Raw genomic sequence first — 20,217 nt, forward strand, 5'->3', positions numbered from 1 at the left:
TTTTCATAAAAAATAAAACCAAATATTGGTAAACTCTTTATAAATTTTCGTACATCTGAGTGTACTTCTGCAGACGTAACATTGAACATTGTATAAATATTTACAACATGAAATTACTAAACTAACTATAAATAGTATAATCAAGAAAAAAATAACTGAAACTGAATAATAATAGTGAAACATACCTCACAGCTGATGTTTTAAGTATTTTTAGAGTAAAAATACCTAAAGGAAATGTAGATTTTAATACAAGTTGATGGGCAGTTCATATATACATATATATTCAGATATTGGGTTTTATATATATACATATAACTATGTGCAGAAAAGATTTCAGGTCTGTCAGATAAGTCTTGGCTGTTGGTGCTCTTGAATGAAGGACTTATTTTTTCAGTTTCACTGTTGGTGAGTAGTGTAGTAGTCACTGTGTAGTGTTTGTTTGAGAGGAGTTGGCCTGGTCTGGGTGGAACGTTGGGTTGTTGTCCACGTCCATAGGTTATGTTTATATAATTTTACTTTCAAGTACGAAGTAATCCTAGTTGATTGATCGGAAATCACGTATTAATTACGTTGTTTTTTATTAGTAAACATATATCGCCATTTGAAGGCATATGTATTGGAAATTGGCCAGGCCTACTCGTTCTTTAAATCTAGAAAGAAATCAATTGAATTCTCAAATGAGACACTTGTTAGATGTGTTTCATAAATGTGGTAAGATTACTTAATCCATAAAAAGAACTGTGCTTCTTTAATAATAAATCTAGGAATAATGTACTTATCCATATACATTAGGCTATCATATTTAAAAATTTAACTTCTTAAAAACTTAGATTAGTTATAAATAAAAAGCCCTAGTAGACTTTGGCATTAACCAAATGAATTGGTTTCCTACGGTAAAATAATTTATTTGTTTCCATCCTAAAAATGCTAAAACTGTTTTTTAACTTTTTTGCTTCAAAATAAAAAAAAAAATAGCATGTATACTCTATGTACAGGGTATAATAAAACTACAAACTCATAGTTTTTATAGATTATAGTTTCATGGACCAAGAGGAGCTAAAACTAAATACAATCAATGGTCTATCTCATTTTGTTTAAGTTACTATCTGTATGTGTTTTTAAATTTGTATTTACAAATTGGTAAAGATAACAAACTCAAATTTGGTACAATTAAGTCATTTTTCTTGCAGTCGAAAATCACAAAATAATTAATATTAGGCCTATATTATCATATTATGTCTCAAGAAGGCATACGCCATTTTTGAAGATTAGTAGGTCAAAATTAGAAACGACAGTTTTTAAAGAATAATAAAAGTGTCTAAATCTAAATACAAATACTTTGGCGCCCAAAACATAAAAAAATTGTTAATCAATAATGTAAATATAAACTGTTTATGTTTGTAATGCATGGTTAATGACACCGTAAACATGTAAACAATGAAAACTTTGCCTTGCATTGCAACAGTTAAAAGCTTACATCTACATAATTTCATAGCGAATTTCCATGTGTTAGTTATCAAAAGGTTTGTAATTAGATTTAACAACTTTTAATATCCAAAAAAAGTAATAATTTTTTTAGTTTTAATGGTATTAAGCTTTAAAACTCAAACCTTCAACTATCTTGAAACAATATATTAATTTCTATAATGATTTTAGACTGCAAAAAAGTACAAAATTTGAGTTTTATATCTTTACTGGTTTCTGAAATAAAAACTATATGTACAGTCAGATGGTAAACAAAATGAGATAGACTAGTGGTTGCATTTACTTTTTACCTCCTCTAGATCCATGAAACAATATCCTTAAGTTTGTGTACAGAGTTTTGTTACAACCTGTGTGTGTATATATATATATATATATATATATATATATATATATATATATATATATATATATATATATATCTGCCTACTAGTATTTTTCCAATAACGTACATGTTTATTTCCAAATGTTTAATGCCTTAGCCCAAAAATATTTTTTACTTTTCTCATGCCTCATAGGTCAAATCTAGCTGGTACTGTATATAATGGTAAGGCTTTGTGTCAACCATATCTGACCATCAACTTTAAAATGCAGGGTAATTTTAGATTATGTTTTTTTGAAATTTGCTGTGATCCCTGAAGAACTAGCAATCTGGCATGTTGGTATTATTATACAGAACAACTCCAGTTATTGTCCACTTTGTCATGCTAAATTAATACTGACAATGACCTTGGTGTTAACTTATTGTATCGCCCAGAAATGATCGGCAGTTTATATTACAAATAATATTGTTCATTTTGTTACAAGATGAATTAGGATGATTCTCCATCAAATGCAATATTTTATTAAAGTAAAGTTGAAAGTTTTCAAATACACTTAACATCTAAATTTCAACTATACAATCCATCAAGATCGCTAAACACCACTTTTTACAAAAGAATACATTTAGTAAATTTTAAATCCATGGACATGAGGCTTATGTCACACTTAATGAGGAGTAATTGGTTTGAAAATAAATTTTAGGTTGTTAAAAATTTATTTTAATAATAAAAGTAGTAACAAAACAGTATTAATAATGTCTGAATTTGTAAAAGGCAAATTTCATCTGCAAGTTTTTAAGGCATCATTTAAATAATGTTTTTGCACATTATTTTTCTCTGTGGTAAAGTTCCTGATTTGCCCACACATTTATTTATTCAATACGTTTCCTCCTTAAAAATGTATGGGTAGCTGCTTACACAAAACTTTGCCAGATAATAAACCCTTTTTACATCTTTAGAGTATACTTGTCCCTTTTACAGTTTGTGAACTTTTTTTCTTGGTGTCAGATTTTCAACTTCAGTTTTCTTTCTCCTCCACAATCTCTTGCGCTACTTTTTTAATTTTTCATGTAATCTCTTATTTTCTTCTTTAACCCATTGAGGAAACAATTACCCTAGCCTGTCTAGGACTGAATATTTGGGTCGATTTTGGCAAAAATGAGTTTGGATACAGATAAATTGGTCTATTTTCAGGACGTTTTAGTTTATTTGGTTGCTCTACGTAGTGGTTGTTGCTATCTCCAAGTAAGTTTTTATTTATTATATTTACACATTTTGTTAATAAGAAAAACAAAAAATCAAAAGCAACTGTCAATATTTTATTAATATTTTGTTTATCTGTTTCAATAATTCTTTAAATTCAAAACCACAATGTTTTTTTACATGGAAAACAAATTTTTATTGGATTACTTAATTATAAAGCATAATAACAAAAAACAATCAAAATTCACTTACATTTTTTATGATTTTATGACAAGCTGATGAATAAGTTGTCTGGGAGATGAGATAAAACTGTTTGTTACATTCAATTATTATTATTAAAATGATAATTAAAATAAACTATTTACATTACATACAATGACCATTCATTTACTTTGTATAATTCATTTTTATGTCAGTCTTTGATATCTCAATATCACTGTCCAAGTATCTGTTTACTTTTAAAGTACCCAAATTGTCTCTTTCCATGGAGTTGCAGAAGAACCAAAAACTCATTCAGAAACTATAAACAGTTAAACAATAAACATTGGGAACACTATACATAGAATGTAAGCAGAACATTGAAGTGACGAAAATTGAGCAAATGACAAAATGTAATCAATAACAAAACAAGCTATTAGTTGTGGTTCCAGTTTGCAAACATAACAAATCGAAACAGAAAAACATTCCTTGTAAGGATGTACGTGGGCACAAAACTGCAATCTAGCAGAAAAATAAACATATATGTGATCATTGTGTCTAGAAAAATCACGAGTGCTGCTCGGGCAAGATTATTCAGTCCTGCTTGGCCGCAACGAGTGACGCTCGGGCAAGTTCCCCATTGAGTTGAGATGCTGATTAAAAAAAAATTTCTCTTGATTTTTGTCTCCTGGTCTTCTTCCAGCTTGAAGCTCTTGATGAGGAAGGGTGTAGTTTTAATTAATTTTGAATTGAACTTAATGAAGTTTTGTTGTTTCTTAAAAGTAGTGTAAGATTTTGGGTTTTTCTTTCATTTTATCCTTGTAAGTTGTTAAACACATTTTCTGTTGCTTTCTTATTTTTCTCTTCTCTTTTTCTGCCAAACCATCTATAAATTTATTTTAGGCTTTCTTTCTTTCCATATCCTTTTCCTCTAACTCAAAGGGTCTTGTTAAAATTCTTTCCTGTTACAACTCATTGCTCCAAGTTGCTTTGCCAAAAGCTTTTACTACCTGTTTTTCCTTCCTGAAATCAGTTCAACTTCCAAACAGAATGATAATACAATAGCTATTAATTAAAGTTAGCCCAAAAAGTGTTTAATGTACAAATAAGTACTCCCCAACCCCAAATTATTCTGAGGGATGTTTTGAGATTAAGTATTAGTCGAATTGAGCAGGTAATGAACAATTCAAATCAAAAGTATTATTACACCTTACTAAGTAAAACTAATTACTGTTTATAATATGGGGATAGCCTGTGTTAATTAATGAAACTTAAAAATTTAATGCAGTTTAAAAAACTAGATGAATCATAATCAGAGTAAAAGCTTACTCTGGTTAGTAAGATGCAAATAAAACTATGTAAAAAGTTTTAATACAACAAAAAGTTAAAAATTATGTGTATTTTATATAATAACGCCCTAAATAATATTCACCAATCAAGACTGTTTAACATAACTAGACTGCTAAAGAATTAATTGGATTTAAAATTTATCATCAAGTCTGTTGCGCACAGATCATGTCCATGGGTAAAGCAAATCCATGCATTTTATGTCCATGGACATAATGATAATTCGAAAACCCCGTTATTTGGTCAAGATGACATCCTTAAAGTTGCCACATTTTATCTTTGTAACATTCCAATTTGTATGTGTTATGAAATAAATATTATAAAACTATCTTGTCTGTACAATGTGCTGGTCACAAATATGATGATATCTTTACAACTTCACTTTTAACTTGAAATAACTTATAAACTCTTCACTATAAACATCTACAATCTTTTCACGTAATATCCGAGATGGCCAAGAATATTTTTCTCTACCAGACAGTGCAATAATTTTAACATGGTGCCGTGATATTATTAAAGTCACAAATATGGATTTTTATAAATATAGTCAGATATTTAGATAGTACAATTTTATAGGTTGTCAGTTTACTTTTTTCAAATTGGACATAATAAACCAACTCTAATGTAATTTTATCATTTTAGCACAAAATTTGCATTTTGTTGTAACATAAACAAATAATTAAAATTATATACACAAGAATAGGCCATTATTGATAATAATTACATGATTTTTTTCCTAAAGTACCGTATTTGCGAACTACTAAAAAATAGTATTTACAAAATAATGGCTTCTCTAGAGACTGCTCGAAATATGTGTTCACTACCCAGTTTCTTAGCTGCATCAAGTCGTCTTAGTCGTACAGCTTAAGGTTGGGACACACATATCCGCACCGCGCCCGACACGTGAGTCGGCCGATTGTTGGCCGTCATACGGTGAAAGAATTGCACTGCAGTATTCAACCTGCAAGTCCACACATGTCCGCACCGACACCAGACCGTCGTGGCCGCACCGTGCCCGCACCGTCACCGATATGTGGAGTTTGAATTTTGACGGGCACGGTGCGGTCTACGAGTGGCATCATATTATGTTGTTTACTGTTGCGTTCTTCTTTTTAAAACTATTTAAGTAGTCTACACGTTCTATTTTATTGAATTATTTAGTATAGCCTACTAACTCTACATCCTGTGTTCGCTTACAAAATCATATTTATTGATAAAAGTATTACATTTTCTTACCTTAGAGTAAACTAGTCATATTATCTTATTGTGTATATTTTCTTATTACAACAAATTTGAAAACCATGTTGTACATTAAGTTATTTTAAACAACTAAATTCGAATTATGAAAAATCTATAAACATTTTTCATTAATAAAAAAATGACAAGCATGTAATTATTTGCGCAAAAATCTATTTTTCTTTGATGTATTGAAGTTACTTGATAAATTTATTCCGGTATTTTATAAGGGTCATATTTAGAATGTTTCTATGACATTTTAATTTTTTATTCTTTTCACTTCAATAAAGTAAAAATAAAAATATTTTATTTACAATAAGATTTTCAAGCAAGAAAAACCCATGTTAAAAATAAATAATAATAATAAATAATTTATTTCCCCATAATAACAAACTGAATATTACAAATAAATATTATTGCCAGTGCTTAATAATAAATAATACTATGACATAACGTATTTACAATAGCAGTAAATAACAAGTACAAAAACAATTTCTACTTACTTTATTTCTAATTTATGTACTTAGAGTAATAAAATATAAAAAGTAGGTTACATCCTTTTAGATTTTTCTTTCTTTTTTTTAAACTAATAATTAGGCCAATAGATTTACAAAATAAGGGAAATTTAGGTACCCCATAAGAGGCTGTGCCTGGGTTGGGGATACTATATATACAAATAGCGGAATCGAGCAAGAATGAAATGATAAAAATGAGTTATTGTAGCTATAAATTTAGTATAACTATTGTGCTGTAGTAAATACAAAGGATTTATGCATGATTTACAATTCAAATATCAGGCTTTATACATGTAACATTAAATATTATATTATAAATAATTATTTTATAATGCTCTAACGTGTCTATTTAAATATTATTATAACTTAGCAGACAAGACTAACCATACACTAATTTATTATCTTAAACATATACTCAATATCATTTTGACCGATCAACCATACTCTAATTTTTTTAGAAAATATATTTATGTTTCTACTATATTCGACTAATTCTGGCCATAAATTATATGTCCACGGAGCTATAAAAGAAAAAATTTTGTAAAATGTGTTTTTTCTATGTTCCAGTATACGAGTATATTTTACAAATATTTACTATGTTTTACAAATTATTATGAACGGGCTTGCAACATGGCAAACTCTTTGGCTATAGCTTTTGGGTTTAAAACAAAAAATACCAAATATACTGTTTATAGTGTATTTGACCGAAATTTACTGCAATGAAACACAAAATTAACACGACTTATAGAGATAAAAAATATAACCAAGATAATGATATTTACAAATTTTACATACTAGATGATTGTACAAAGCTTTACTGTAGCATTGCAATGTTTCATTCACCACAGCGATTAATAAAAATAACAACAATGAAATTAACAATTTTCTCAAGCAATACTTAATCTTCCAAATATTTTTTAAGTATCTGTCACTTCGAATTCAAAAGAAACATGCTCTAGTACAAACAGTGAGATTGTTGCGCTCGGACTGCATACGGACATGTGTGGCCTCACGGTAACCGAGCCGAGCCCGCACCGACAATCGGCCGACTCACGTGTCGGGCACGGTGCGGTTATGTGTGTCCCAACCTTTATCTGTAGCAAAATTTACAGTACCTTGTGACCCTTTGTTAATTTTAATACTATCCCAATTTTTAAGCATTTTCATTTTAATTTTTTATTTGTGCTTTCATAACATCAAGAGGGAGATATTTTCTTTTTTCCCTTATAGTACCAATAAGGTCCTTCTGGTTAGAAGATTTTTGCCAAGTTGCACTGATGTATAGGCCTAATAGTGTCGACATATAAGATGTGCCCCTTATCCAAGTGGTCTTCCATGACCACTAGGGATGGATGTGCCATAATGGATTTTTCTTAATATTAGTTTCTCCCATATTAGATATAGAAAAATATTATTTTGTAAAATTTAATATGAAATTTTATACAAACCTTTCATACAAACCTGATATTCCCTTTCAAGGAGAAGATGCATCCGTTTGTTACCTGTGTTGTACACCAAACTGAATTAATCAATGTATCTTAAGAACTAATTTTTGAAATCAAGGAGATATAAATTAAAGACAATTTTAAAGTAAATTATAAGTTTAAAAATTCACTGAATACAATGTAAAACTATTAAAACTGTGCAATTAAGAGAGATGTTTGGATTTGCTTTAAATAATAAAAACGTACAACATAGATCTTTAGATTAAAGTATTTTAGAAACAATACACTAAACGATTAGCTTAAGTAAAAAAAATTGTAGAAAAATAAGTAATATGACCAAAACACACAATATCATTAAATCCCTAGTTCTTAACAACCCAGACTAAAATTCTAAATTTATTTAGAAATCTTTGATCATTAAAAGAAGGATTAGATTAAATTATTAAGTAAACTTCCTGATCATATAAAATTACCAATCAATACAATTCGTTTAAAGGGAAACTTAGACATTGTTTTGAATGAGTCAAACCACAGACACAGGGTGGCTACAATCATGTCTGAACAGGAAAGGGAACATTCTAATATTACCAGACAGAACGCAGATAAATAAATAAATAATAAATAAATAAACAGATAAGCATCAATCCAAATATATTAGAATGATGAAAATTCAGTTCCATGTATTAATATTATGTTTTAAATGCTGGGAATGACAGTATTTCAAAGCTTCAGTATGCAGGAATATTATCTATGCTACACATTATCTTGAAATAACAATGTTTCAGAACAGTTGTAATAACAGAATAACAGTAGGTATTTTAAAGCTACAGTATGCAGAAGTGGTGCTATATATTATCTTTAAATATTAGTATTAACCTGAATCCCAAATTAGTTTCTCTATGTATCAGTTACTTTTTCAAATATAATACAGAAAAGATAATACTAATATATTCGACCATCCCTAATTATCACTGATTTGAATCTAGGCCATTATTTTAATTCCAAATGGTCCCTTTACCTATATAAATTGTTATATAATAGCTTTAGGCCATACTTGTGAGCTTTATATGGTGTGTATTGTCAAAATGATAAGCTTAATGATGGTGTATATTGATTGGGGGATGAGTTCTTTATAATCTTCCCCTGTAATCATGTAATGTAAATGTAATCGTGCTCTCATCTATGAAAAGGTTTTGGACAGTAATTTTTTGTTAAAAGTATCTAGTTTAACTTTTATACTATGGTTATAATCTTTGAGATACACCTATCACATTCTTCAGCAGCATAGTCATTAAAAAATTAAAGGCGGAGCATTAGCTGGAAACAGTTTCTGATAATAATTTGACTAGCAACATACAAAATTCTTATACAAAATGTTGCCAGACCAATAGTCTGTTATATGGTGATGATTGGCCAAACTCATCCATATGAGAATCAATAAATTTTCTCATTTCGACATCGCCTGTGGCAGTAGATTTTGTAAGTCAACTACTTTAATTCAATCTTGTTTCTCGTAATACTTTATTGGCATTTTTGTTAGTCTCAATGACTATTATTTGTTTAATGTGGTCAGTTAGAAAAGCTGAGTAATAATCTACAGACTAAGCATAATTGCTCATACTTAATTGGTACTCAGAAATAGTAGTAAAAGAAAAATCTTGTTGCTTATTTTTAAATTCAGTCCATTCATCCATCATCATTTTCACCAGAACCATTACTGTTTTCAATTTCATTAGTCTTCACCATCACTACTTTCATGTTCTGATTCAATTGGCAAAACGTTAAGATATTTATTCCACACACTTAACCAATTAGACAACTACCTAAGTTTCTCCGACTTTCAATGTCATAATCAGTGACTTAACCCTTCCCGCGCTATGGCAATTTGGGACGCACCATACCCAAACGCTACATATACCTCAAAATCTTTTTTCCCATAAAGTCAACGCTAATGTTGTTTTTGAATTTGTTACCATATAAAAAGACTTTTGGGGACGAAAAAAGTATAATTTTTTTTATATGTTTATTTAACAATACAATATATACACAAAATTTAACGAAATGAACGAAATTTTACTATTGTAAATAATATTATATCATAGTATATTATATGTATAGTATGTATATTATACTTAAAATAAAAAAATAAACTTTATGGATATAAAAAGATCTAAAATTAGCCATCACGGTGTTCAAGGTAACGTCAATGTGTGGTATGTCTTGAAACACGTATCCAGGTGCAGATTCGGCCGGACGGTGCATGTTTCGCACACGTAAATGGTCTCCTTGCGTAAACCGTTGCGTGTACACACAACACATCTTCCCAATATGTCAAAAACCTATTTAACAACGTATGCATAACAGTTCCAATCGCAGTCCGCGAGCTAACTAAACCGGCGAGTTTATTTGTCAGTAGCGCTAGTGTCTGGCAAAACAGGCAGTGGCATGGGTAGTGCGCCTCCATTTTGCAGCTTGGAGAACAACCGGGAGGCGGGGACAACTATTACTGTGTTTTTATATTGAGGGATTTATGCTCCAGCAGCTGCTGCACTCCACCGGCAAAACTAGGTACTGCTTACTCCCAATAATAAACTCAATGTTTAAATGCGAATATATTTGTCAACAGCGTTTTTAGCAAAGTAAAATTTGGCAGTTATATTTGTCAACAGCGCGCGAAGGGTTAATATAGGACAGTTCAAAAGTTTTTAAAGTCTCTCTAGCAGCGGCCTTTTTTACATTTTTGTTTCAATGGGAAAATAAATATTTTTGGTACTGTCAGAAAATAACATAAAAAATCTTGTACCTCAATAGGTTAAAGGGAGAAAATCCCTCTTGGATAGGGTGGTAAGCTTTAAAGTAAAACAGTTGGTTCTTGAGTAGGGCTCTTGGATGGTTTGCTCTCGATTGGGTGTTTGAAGTCTCAGGTAGGGCTGTAAGCCCTCGGATAGGCTTGACAGTCAGGCAAGTTTCTGTAAGCTTCATGAACAAAGTACATTTTTTATAGTTATTCTCAAATAATTTGTTGGTAAATAGGTCAGTACTTAAGGTCTAAGATTAATAAGTTCCCTCCATTGAGGGATTGACACTTTAGTGGATAGTCAATCTCAATTATCTTTATTCATTGTTAAGCATTTTAAATGTATAGATGTCAAAATTTACACATTTAATGGTGTCTTATGAGAACATACTTAGTTAAAACCATATGCATTACCTTTTCCAACAATAATAATTTATAAGTCTTAAACAAATAAAAAACAGCTAAACAACAAACATACAACAATTTATGATACCCTGTAAAAAGGGTATATCAATCTGTAACTATTGTATATTGATACTAAAATATAACATTACAATAAATAATATAATATTTAACAGGACAAAATATGATGAAAGATTAAAACCAAGGAAGATAGGTACATTAAAACTTAAATGACAATCAACAAGTTTATAACTAAATTTATAACAGAGATTAAATAGAGGATAACAATTACTAAAATACACAACAACAATAATGTTTAAAACTAACAAAGAAAATAGTTTGATACATTTAAAAATTCATGCATGCTATAAAAAGGATTTGAGACCAACCACTTGTGAATTTTACTTTTAACACTCTTAAGGTTGAGTTCTTTTATTCTCACAGGCAATTTGTTATAAAGACTTTTGCCCATTATTATGTGGCTGGAGAGTTTACTTTTTCCATTCTAGTGAAGAGAATGTCTAGTAAATTACAATTACAAGTATTCAATGAATGTATTACAGTTCTACTTTAATAAGATATATATATATATATATATATATATATATATATATATATATATATATATAAATTAATAACTGTTAACATTTTTGATTTAATAAATAAAGGTTATTTCAATGGAAATTGTATTCAGCTTCACTGATGATCATCATTTTTTTAATCGACAAAAGCTCAGTAACTTTTCCTGAACTTTCTCAGAAAATGATACAATCACTTAATATAGACTGGAAAAGAGCAAAATATCCATTTCTTATATAATGAGGTAGAACACAATCAAGTAGTCTTCATTACTGTAAAATATAGTTACAGTAAAAGCCTATTGATTCATCAGTGGCTTTTTTCTTCTTCAATTTTACCTTGGTATATTCTTTTTGCATCCATATATATAGTTTGTTTCTAGCTTCTTACTTAGTTTAAATCTATCATACAAACTGTAGCTAGATTTCTCAGTTTTTTCCACTCACATGTAAACCAATTTAACTTGAACCTGATTCCAACTTTCATTTTAATATTCTTAAAACACAGCATTTCTCTAAAGTACTTGCCAGAAAATGCATAAAATAATGAAAAGCACCGAACACAAAAACAAAGAAAGGTGCTACCAGTCTGCCTGATTCAGCTTACATTTAAAATTTTCAATAGCACCACGGGTCAAATCTCTTATTTTCTTTTTTTTAAAGACAGTTTATTTAATAAGCAAAATGCATAAAACTCTGAACACCAGCATGATCAGATAAATTTGGTTCTATAACTTGGCACTTGATATTTTCTCTGCATAAATTACTTATTACATTATGAAGACATGCATTCTCTTTAGTCATCATATAAATGGCATTACATATTGAACAAACTAAGTATATTTAAAAATAAATCCTTATTTGGAGAATCTTGCAATATATTAATACTGTATTAAAATCACCTGTTAGTATTATTGTTTTGTAATTTTATTTTGAAAATTATCCAAGACTAAAGAAATTTTAAAAATAATTAAAATTACTATTAGGATATGGTATATAGTAAATATTAATGCATCTATATCCTACAAATATATAGTTGATCCCTGACACAAAAAAATCAATACAAAATGTACTAATGTCCACTGGTTAATGTTGTGTTTCTGATTTTACAAAAATTTAACTTGCACCTTTAGAGAAAAAAATGCTACCAAATTTGTAACCTGTAGGAATGTACAAATTGGATTCCTCAAAAAACAACCAGTGTTCATTCAAAGTTAAAATATCATAGTTACGGTCGTGTAAGAATATATCTAACATCAGTCTTATTTCTTGTAGATTGAACATTTAAATGAAATATAGCGTGTATCAAAATGAATGACCTGATTAAAACTCAATATCTATTGCTAAAAATGTACTACAAAAATAATATTTATTGCAAAACTAATACTCACAAAATCTTAAAGTTTTAGGTATGTTATTACAAATGTTCTATATGTCCACCAGCAGCAGCACGAACAACATCCAGACGATAGCTAAATTCCTCATAAACCTTACACAACGTATCTGCGTTCACAGACCTTATTGCGACAGTTATTCTGTTCTTTAGTTCTTCGATGTCATGAGTTAGAGGGAGAACAAACACTTTTTCCTTCACATATCCCCACAAGAAAAAGTCGCATGGGGTCAAGTCTGGTGATCTTGGAGGCCAAGAATGAAGGGCATTGTCTCGAGGTCCCGTGCGCCCTATCCAGCGGTGGGGCAGAGTGTTGTTGAGAAGCTGCCGAACATTGTTGTGCCAGTGAGGTGGAGCTCCATCCTGTTGGAAAATGAAGTCACCAGAGTCTGCCTGAAGTTGTGGGAAAAGCCAATTCTGCAGCATTTGAAGATAGTCACAGATAGCGCTCATATTTTTGCCAAACTGTTTCCACCATTTTGTCAGAAGTGCGAGGTCGGCCTGAACTTTTACCTTTGCACAAGCACCCATTCTCTTCAAATTGGCGATACCATCGACGAATGTTTTTAGGTGAAGGCGGATCAATGCCGAAACGACGACGAAAAGCATGCTGGACCGAAACAACTGACATCCTTGGCAAACTGCAACACACAAAACGTCTTTTGTTGAGCGGACGCCATTTTACTTCAGACTGACTGGAAACGAAGAAGACGCACTGACCGAAATCTAGCAGCGATTTTATGAAACTTTAGGCCACGCCCATTCCAAATACACAGCTTTCCTTGCCCGCACACCTAATGTTTCGTAATAAATTATTACCATACAAAATCAGGTCATTCTTTTTGATACACCCGGTATTGTCAAGGATTTTGTTGAATGCAGGTCACTTATTTCCGAGGGCTTGTTTTTTTCTGGCTGCTACTCACCTATACCACTGCGTCCTTCACTACTTGCGTCCAATGTAGAAATTAGTTTGCATCCTCTGACAACTTCAAAGATCTTATCAGCCAGTCAGTGTTTCCCTTTTATATTAAAATGTAAGCCATGTCCGGTATGCACATCCCTTGTAGTGCCACATGCTTCAACTAAGGATACATTCTCCAATTTAATGCCCAGTTCTTTACGTGTTTGATTTGTTTTTCTGATCTCTTTATTAACTATTACTTTATTAATAAAGTAACCATTTGCTGTTAAACTGACTAGTAAATAAACTTAATTAGAAAAATTACAAAACATTATGACCCATGAGAGTGATGAAACAAAGAACCTACTGTTATTACAATTTCAATGGGTGGTGTTATTGCAATAAATGTAGATGAATTAAGTAAAGCTTGGATGAAAAAATGTAAAGGTAAAAAGTAAATGTACAAAGCCTTCTAAAGATTTTGCTACTTATAATTAATATGCTTTAATTGTAATGCATTTAATTATCAACTCAAATTTAATTTGAACATTTATTGTTTGTTAAATCAATATATTTTGTACATTTCAATTCTAGTCTGTAAAAAATAATAACAGACATTGAAACTGTATCTGTAATGGGTTTGTGAACATCTAGTTCAGAAAAATGATAATGGATAAATGTTCATATGTGGATGTTTTCTTTGTATTTGTGACATTTCTTTTTAGTTTGACAGTACAGAATATTTGAACTCAATATTTCTTCCTTATTTTTAGTTGACAAACAATACATTACTTAATCAGTATGATTTATCTTATATAATAACCTTTACAAATAACATTTTATGGACATTTTGTGTAAGGATTTGTAAATGTATTCATAAATACAAATACACAGAAACACATATACACATAAGTTAAATGAATGAGATAACTTAGTTAAAATGTGACTATAAATAATTATCTGTGTATAAAGCATTACTTTTAAACATAATTCTTACTTTAAATTACTGCTAATTTGACTATTAATTTTCTTTAACATCCAGTAAAAAAGGGGCTAGTAGGTTATGTGTAGTTTATCAATGTCCATAGAACTGGATGTTGGCAGTAAAAGGGTCAACAGTATTTTGATGTGAAGGTTCAAAATTTCCTTTTCAGTCCAATGTAGGTTCAATGAAAATATTTATCATTATATTACAACAGTGTCAATCCATTGCAATATTGTTTTAAAATTACATATTATTTGTATTGTTTAAGTGTAAATAATTACCCTAGGTTAACTGAGATAACATAAATAATTTAACTTTAACTTCAATTTGATATAAATCAATAAACATGTATGTTTTCAGATATAATCAATTAAATCATCTGAGGCCACTGGGAAAATGAACTTAGCAAACAATTTAGATACAGTACATATAAAAGATATCAGACCGGGTCTGAAAAACTTTTCTATAACGTTTATTGTCTTGGATGTTGGTCAACCTGTGCCCTTGAAGGAAAACCGAGAAGTGAGGACTCTGAAGGTAGCGGACAGCACTGCATGCATTAATCTGTCTCTATGGGATGAGCCGGGAGCTTCGATTTCACCAGGAGATATCATCAGGCTCAACAAGGCGTATGCCGCAGTATGGCGGAGCGCATTGACACTATACTCAGGTAAAAATGGTGATATCGACAAGATTGGTGAGTTCTGTTTAGTTTTCAATGAACAGCTCAACATGAGTGAACCGAACTTGAACTTCACCAACACGATAGGAAATCAGCCGGGGAGTGGAATGGGGGTGAATGTAAACAATAGTTTGAATAACGGAAATGCGAACAATATTGGTGCGTTGCAAAACAGATCATCAGCATCTCTGCCCGTTCCTCAGAGTGGTGTAGATCGTAAGAATACGTCAAGGTACTCAGGGGACAGGGAACGTGAGCCACCCATGTCCAGCAACAAACATTCAGGAAAGGCTGGACAGAGAGGGGGTGGACGTGGGGGCCAACGCAATATTATTAGGAATGAGAAAAGATAGCTGCTGTAGTTTAGGTTATTGTAAGTTGAGGCTGAATGTATGTTTATTGTGTGATGATGCTGATTTTATAGAATTTTAATTTAATGTTTGAGCCTCCGAATTATTAAACAAAATTAATTTTTTTCATTCTTTTTTAAAGTGATCATTATTACTGTTAATATAATGTCAATAAGTTATTAATATTCATTAATCTGTTAATAAGTTTCAGTGTTAATTAACCATCTTTAGGCGCGGTTCACTGCACATTAGTTAATGGATGCAACATATCTGTTTCTCTTTTTGCTTCATGAATTTTTAAACTTTTACGTTTTTATTTGAGTAATGAATTAATATGGAGGTTTTATCCACAAATGGTTATTTTAAATATTTCTACGAATGTTTTTGTTTTTTATATGTTTTTGTGGTTTTAAACACCAACAGCCAAATACATATATATATACAAATAAATATATATATATGTGCTATTAAGACCAAAAATGCAGCAACTAAAAACAACAGGATAATTAATAAAAACCAAGAAATAAATTTATATTTGGTCTTATTAATTGATGAAAGAGGTAATTTAGTTTCTAGTTAATTATTATTGTTTACACACAAATAATAAATTACAGATCTTATCAGATTAAGATAGGCAAAGTGTTTTATAATAATAATAATAACGAAAGTGATTACCGGAGTAAATTATATATATATATCAATTTTGTGTGCTAACAATGAGTAATTCTTCATTTATAGCTAGGTAGTCAAAAGGTCTTTAATGTGAACCTTAGGGTTAAAACTTATAGGCCTATTTTGTATGTATTTTACAACATAAAAAAATGGCAAAAATATTAATTAAAAATTTAATACAGATGCGTAAATATCCCCTTCTGTCTGTACCACAGGCTCATTTTTATAATACTGTCAGTTAAAATTTTGATATAACCATTTTTAGTTAATAATATATTCCTAAAGTATAATATCATTTTTATTTTATTTTAATGATTTTAAGTATTTGGCATAATGTTTCAAAGCTATAATGTTTCATCAGTTGGACTAATAAAAGTTAAGTGGTGAACAAACAATTTTTTGATTAAAATTCTTAAAAGTAACTCTTTATGTTGATGGAACTATGAACAGCATCTAGGCCCTGTGGTTGTGTTTTTATAAAATTAAGTCATTGACGTTCAATCCTCAATTTTGTTTGTGTTGAACTTAATGATATAATTTTGTGGACATTCTTCACTGAAATCACTGTGTATAATTTGTTACTAGTTTTTACAAGTTTGTTAATTTTCAATTTTAGCAAACAAATTTTACCCTCTCTCTCAGGAATAATCTTAATTTTGTTTCACTAGTGAAGAATATTTAGTACTACTTGTTACTAAACTGGAATTGCAGGACTCCTTTCTATATGTTTTATTGTTCAGATATGTATGAAATACTGAAATATTTAACAAGAGTAAACATTATTTTATACACTATCACGGGCAAATATCAGCATGCTTGTGAGTAGGTTTCATAGTCTTTTATGTTTATTATCTTTTGATGTAGATTTTATTTTTCTGTGACTTTAAAAAATTTAGTATTTGATTTTTAGTATAAATTGTAAATAGAAAATGTGAACAGAATTGTCGTCCATAATGTATGATTTTAAAACTAAAATATACAAAAAATGTGTAATACCCTGTTGAAAAGTATTTGTTTAATTTGTGAATAGTATGGCATTTAGGGAGGTAGATTATATAATAGTGATATAAATTGTGTCAGAATGAGAAATGGAGTTAAATTTGGTATTTCATATATTTTTGGTATTTTTATCAGTTTCACTTATCAAGGCTAAAGAACTGTTCAAAAACATAAACAACAAACACTATATAGCCTATACATATTATATACAACATCTTGATCCTAAAACTCACACTGAAAGGGTTTATTGTTTCACTTCTATAATGAAAGTAAAGGATGAGATATGGAAAAAAATAAACAGTGATAATTTTTTAATACTCATATTTTCTGTGCTTTTTAGTCTTAACTACAAATTGAAAACAATATATTGATTTATTATTTTAAGTATTAAGGCTTGTACCAATTTTTCTGTATAATCATTGGAATCTAAGTAAGTTTTTAATTTTGTAGTTTGTGTTTTGAAAACGTCTAATGCCCAGAATTACTAAAAAATTACTAAATTGGAATATTTGGTATTAAATTAATAAGAATAAAATTGATTCAACTTACTGTATTAATCTATTTCTGTTTAAAATTAAATTTAATGATAGGAAAAATAATTGTGATAATCAAGGTTGTTCATTGGATTGGCCTGTTGATGTTTGGTGATAGTAATTAAATACAAATCTTCGCAATGTTTAAAAAATAAATTATATATATAGGATTAAACAACCAGAAACTATTATAAGAAAGGCAAACAATTTGAAAATATTTTATCCTATACTGTATAATAATATAAATATTAAAGTTTAATATAAATATTATTGTCTAATACAAAATATCTTAATATGTAATGATATGTTATTTGGTTTTTGTGTTGTTTAGAAGTATTTCAGATTTAATTACTGTCTTTTATGGTTTTTCAAAAGTATTTTCTAGTTGAATAAATTTATTTTTGATGATTATAATGTTAGATAAGATACAATAAATATGTTTTGTAAACATTATTCATAATTGGAAATTACTAACAGTTACGTACACTGTATTAATTATATGAGTTTTTATAGTTTATAAACTTTGTTCTTATTTCAATTTGTAATAAGTCTTTTACACAATAGATAAATGTATTAAGTTTGTGGGATATTTTGTTAGATTTCATACTGTAGTATGTGTTAAAAGTTATATTTTCCATAAAAAGAAGATATAATAAACAATGAAATGGTTATTAAGTCTGTAATGTGTATGTTGCATTCCAAATTTTATTGTGATTAATAATTTTGATTCTCCTGTAAATTTTTGTAAAATTAACATTATCAATTGTTGCTAGCATCTTGTAAAACTATTCAAATGAATGTACAATTTGTGGCAAAATAAAGTATGTTCAATCTATGATTTTAAGTCTTTAAGAAATCATCCGTTTGTATGAGAATTTGTGTTTATTTGGGGCTGTTTTTATCCACACCTTATTTTTTTTTTGTTTACTTAAGACAAGAAGTTGAGAAATTGCACTTTGTCCTGAAAGTTTCTTTGCTCTGCTTCCTGAGTGGCAGGATATTCTCAATGGATGAGCTTTGGGGTAGGGGCCACCTCCTGTTGAGATCCATCAAGAAGGATTTTTAGATATTAATCTTAATAATGTCTCCTTGGGAGAAGTGGAGACCAGCCCCTCCAGACAAAGCAAGCTTATGTCTAGGCTACCAACACTTAGAGAGCCCCACCAAGTCCAAAAGCTACGTTTTCCTAGCTCCGCGACTGGGCTTGCTGCGTGCCACGTAATTAAGGCCAAGTGCGCAGCGTGTTTAGTTGAAGCGTATTTAAATACTGCGCAGCGCAAATGTGTTTTCCTAGGATTTGTCATTTTACGCAGCGTAACGCGCGACTTAAAGTCTCTCCTCGTCTAGTTTCATCTTTTGAAGAAATGTACAGTTTTCATTGATATGGACCGGAAAAGGAATGTTTTGGCAAAGTTATGATTGCCAAAATTATTTCCTCTTTTGGCAAGGACGAGGATGTCGACATTGCTGTTACTCTTTTATAAAATTTTATACAATTCTATTTTTTCAGGTTTCTGGCTACGGGAGAATCATATTGATCATTGGCTTTCCAATACAGAATTTCTGCGTCTACAATATTAAATTTTGTCCCAGACGTTTTGACGGTTGTCAAGGACAAAATAGAACATGTGCATTTGCCACCACCATCGGAAATTTATTGGAAACAGAAAGCCGAAGAATTCCGGGTCAACTGAGGCCCAAATTGTATATCTGCAATAGACGGAAAACACGTGATGATAGTTGCACCAGCTCGTTCAGGATCCCTTTTTCACAATTTTAAGAACTTTTTCTCCATTGTATTGTTTGCTATGGCTGACGCAAACTGTAAATTTGTACTGATCAATGTCTGAGCATACGGCAAAGAAGGAGATGCTGGAATCTTAAAAAAGTCTAAAATGGGGAAATTGATTCAAGAAGAACTATTTTCCCACCTCCTGAAAATCTACCTTCTTCTGAAATTAAGCTACCATTTGTTGCAGTAGGAGATGAAGCATTTAAACTGAATAATCATTTCGTGAAACCCTACACGCACAAACAAGCAATCGCAGATGTTCATAAACGACACTTTAACTACGCCACTTGTCGTGCTAGAAGAGTAACTGAAAATGCATTTTGTATTTTGTGTCACATTTTCAGAATTTTTTCACACCAATAAACTTGAAACCAGAAACTGTCG

The 20,217-nt window shown here is 30.2% G+C and overlaps 1 protein-coding gene across 1 annotated transcript; it reads left to right on the top strand.

Annotated features, from left to right (window-relative positions):
* The first annotated feature begins 410 nt into the window (after nucleotides 1-410).
* Nucleotides 411-18,879, top strand: LOC124363529 (SOSS complex subunit B homolog). Its single transcript, XM_046818782.1, has 2 exons — nucleotides 411-711; nucleotides 15,166-18,879. The coding sequence occupies exon 2, from the start codon at nucleotides 15,202-15,204 to the stop codon at nucleotides 15,838-15,840; it is 639 nt and encodes a 212-aa protein (XP_046674738.1). The 5' UTR covers nucleotides 411-711; nucleotides 15,166-15,201; the 3' UTR covers nucleotides 15,841-18,879.
* Nucleotides 18,880-20,217: the final 1,338 nt, after the last annotated feature.

The sequence above is a fragment of the Homalodisca vitripennis genome, chromosome 1 (assembly GCF_021130785.1).
Source record: "Homalodisca vitripennis isolate AUS2020 chromosome 1, UT_GWSS_2.1, whole genome shotgun sequence".
Classification (NCBI taxonomy): Eukaryota; Metazoa; Arthropoda; class Insecta; order Hemiptera; family Cicadellidae; genus Homalodisca; species Homalodisca vitripennis.

Bases quoted from the DNA above. Each gene is read 5' to 3' on its own strand.
- LOC124363529 (XM_046818782.1), top strand. From the start codon at position 15,202: ATGAACTTAGCAAACAATTTAGATACAGTACATATAAAAGATATCAGA.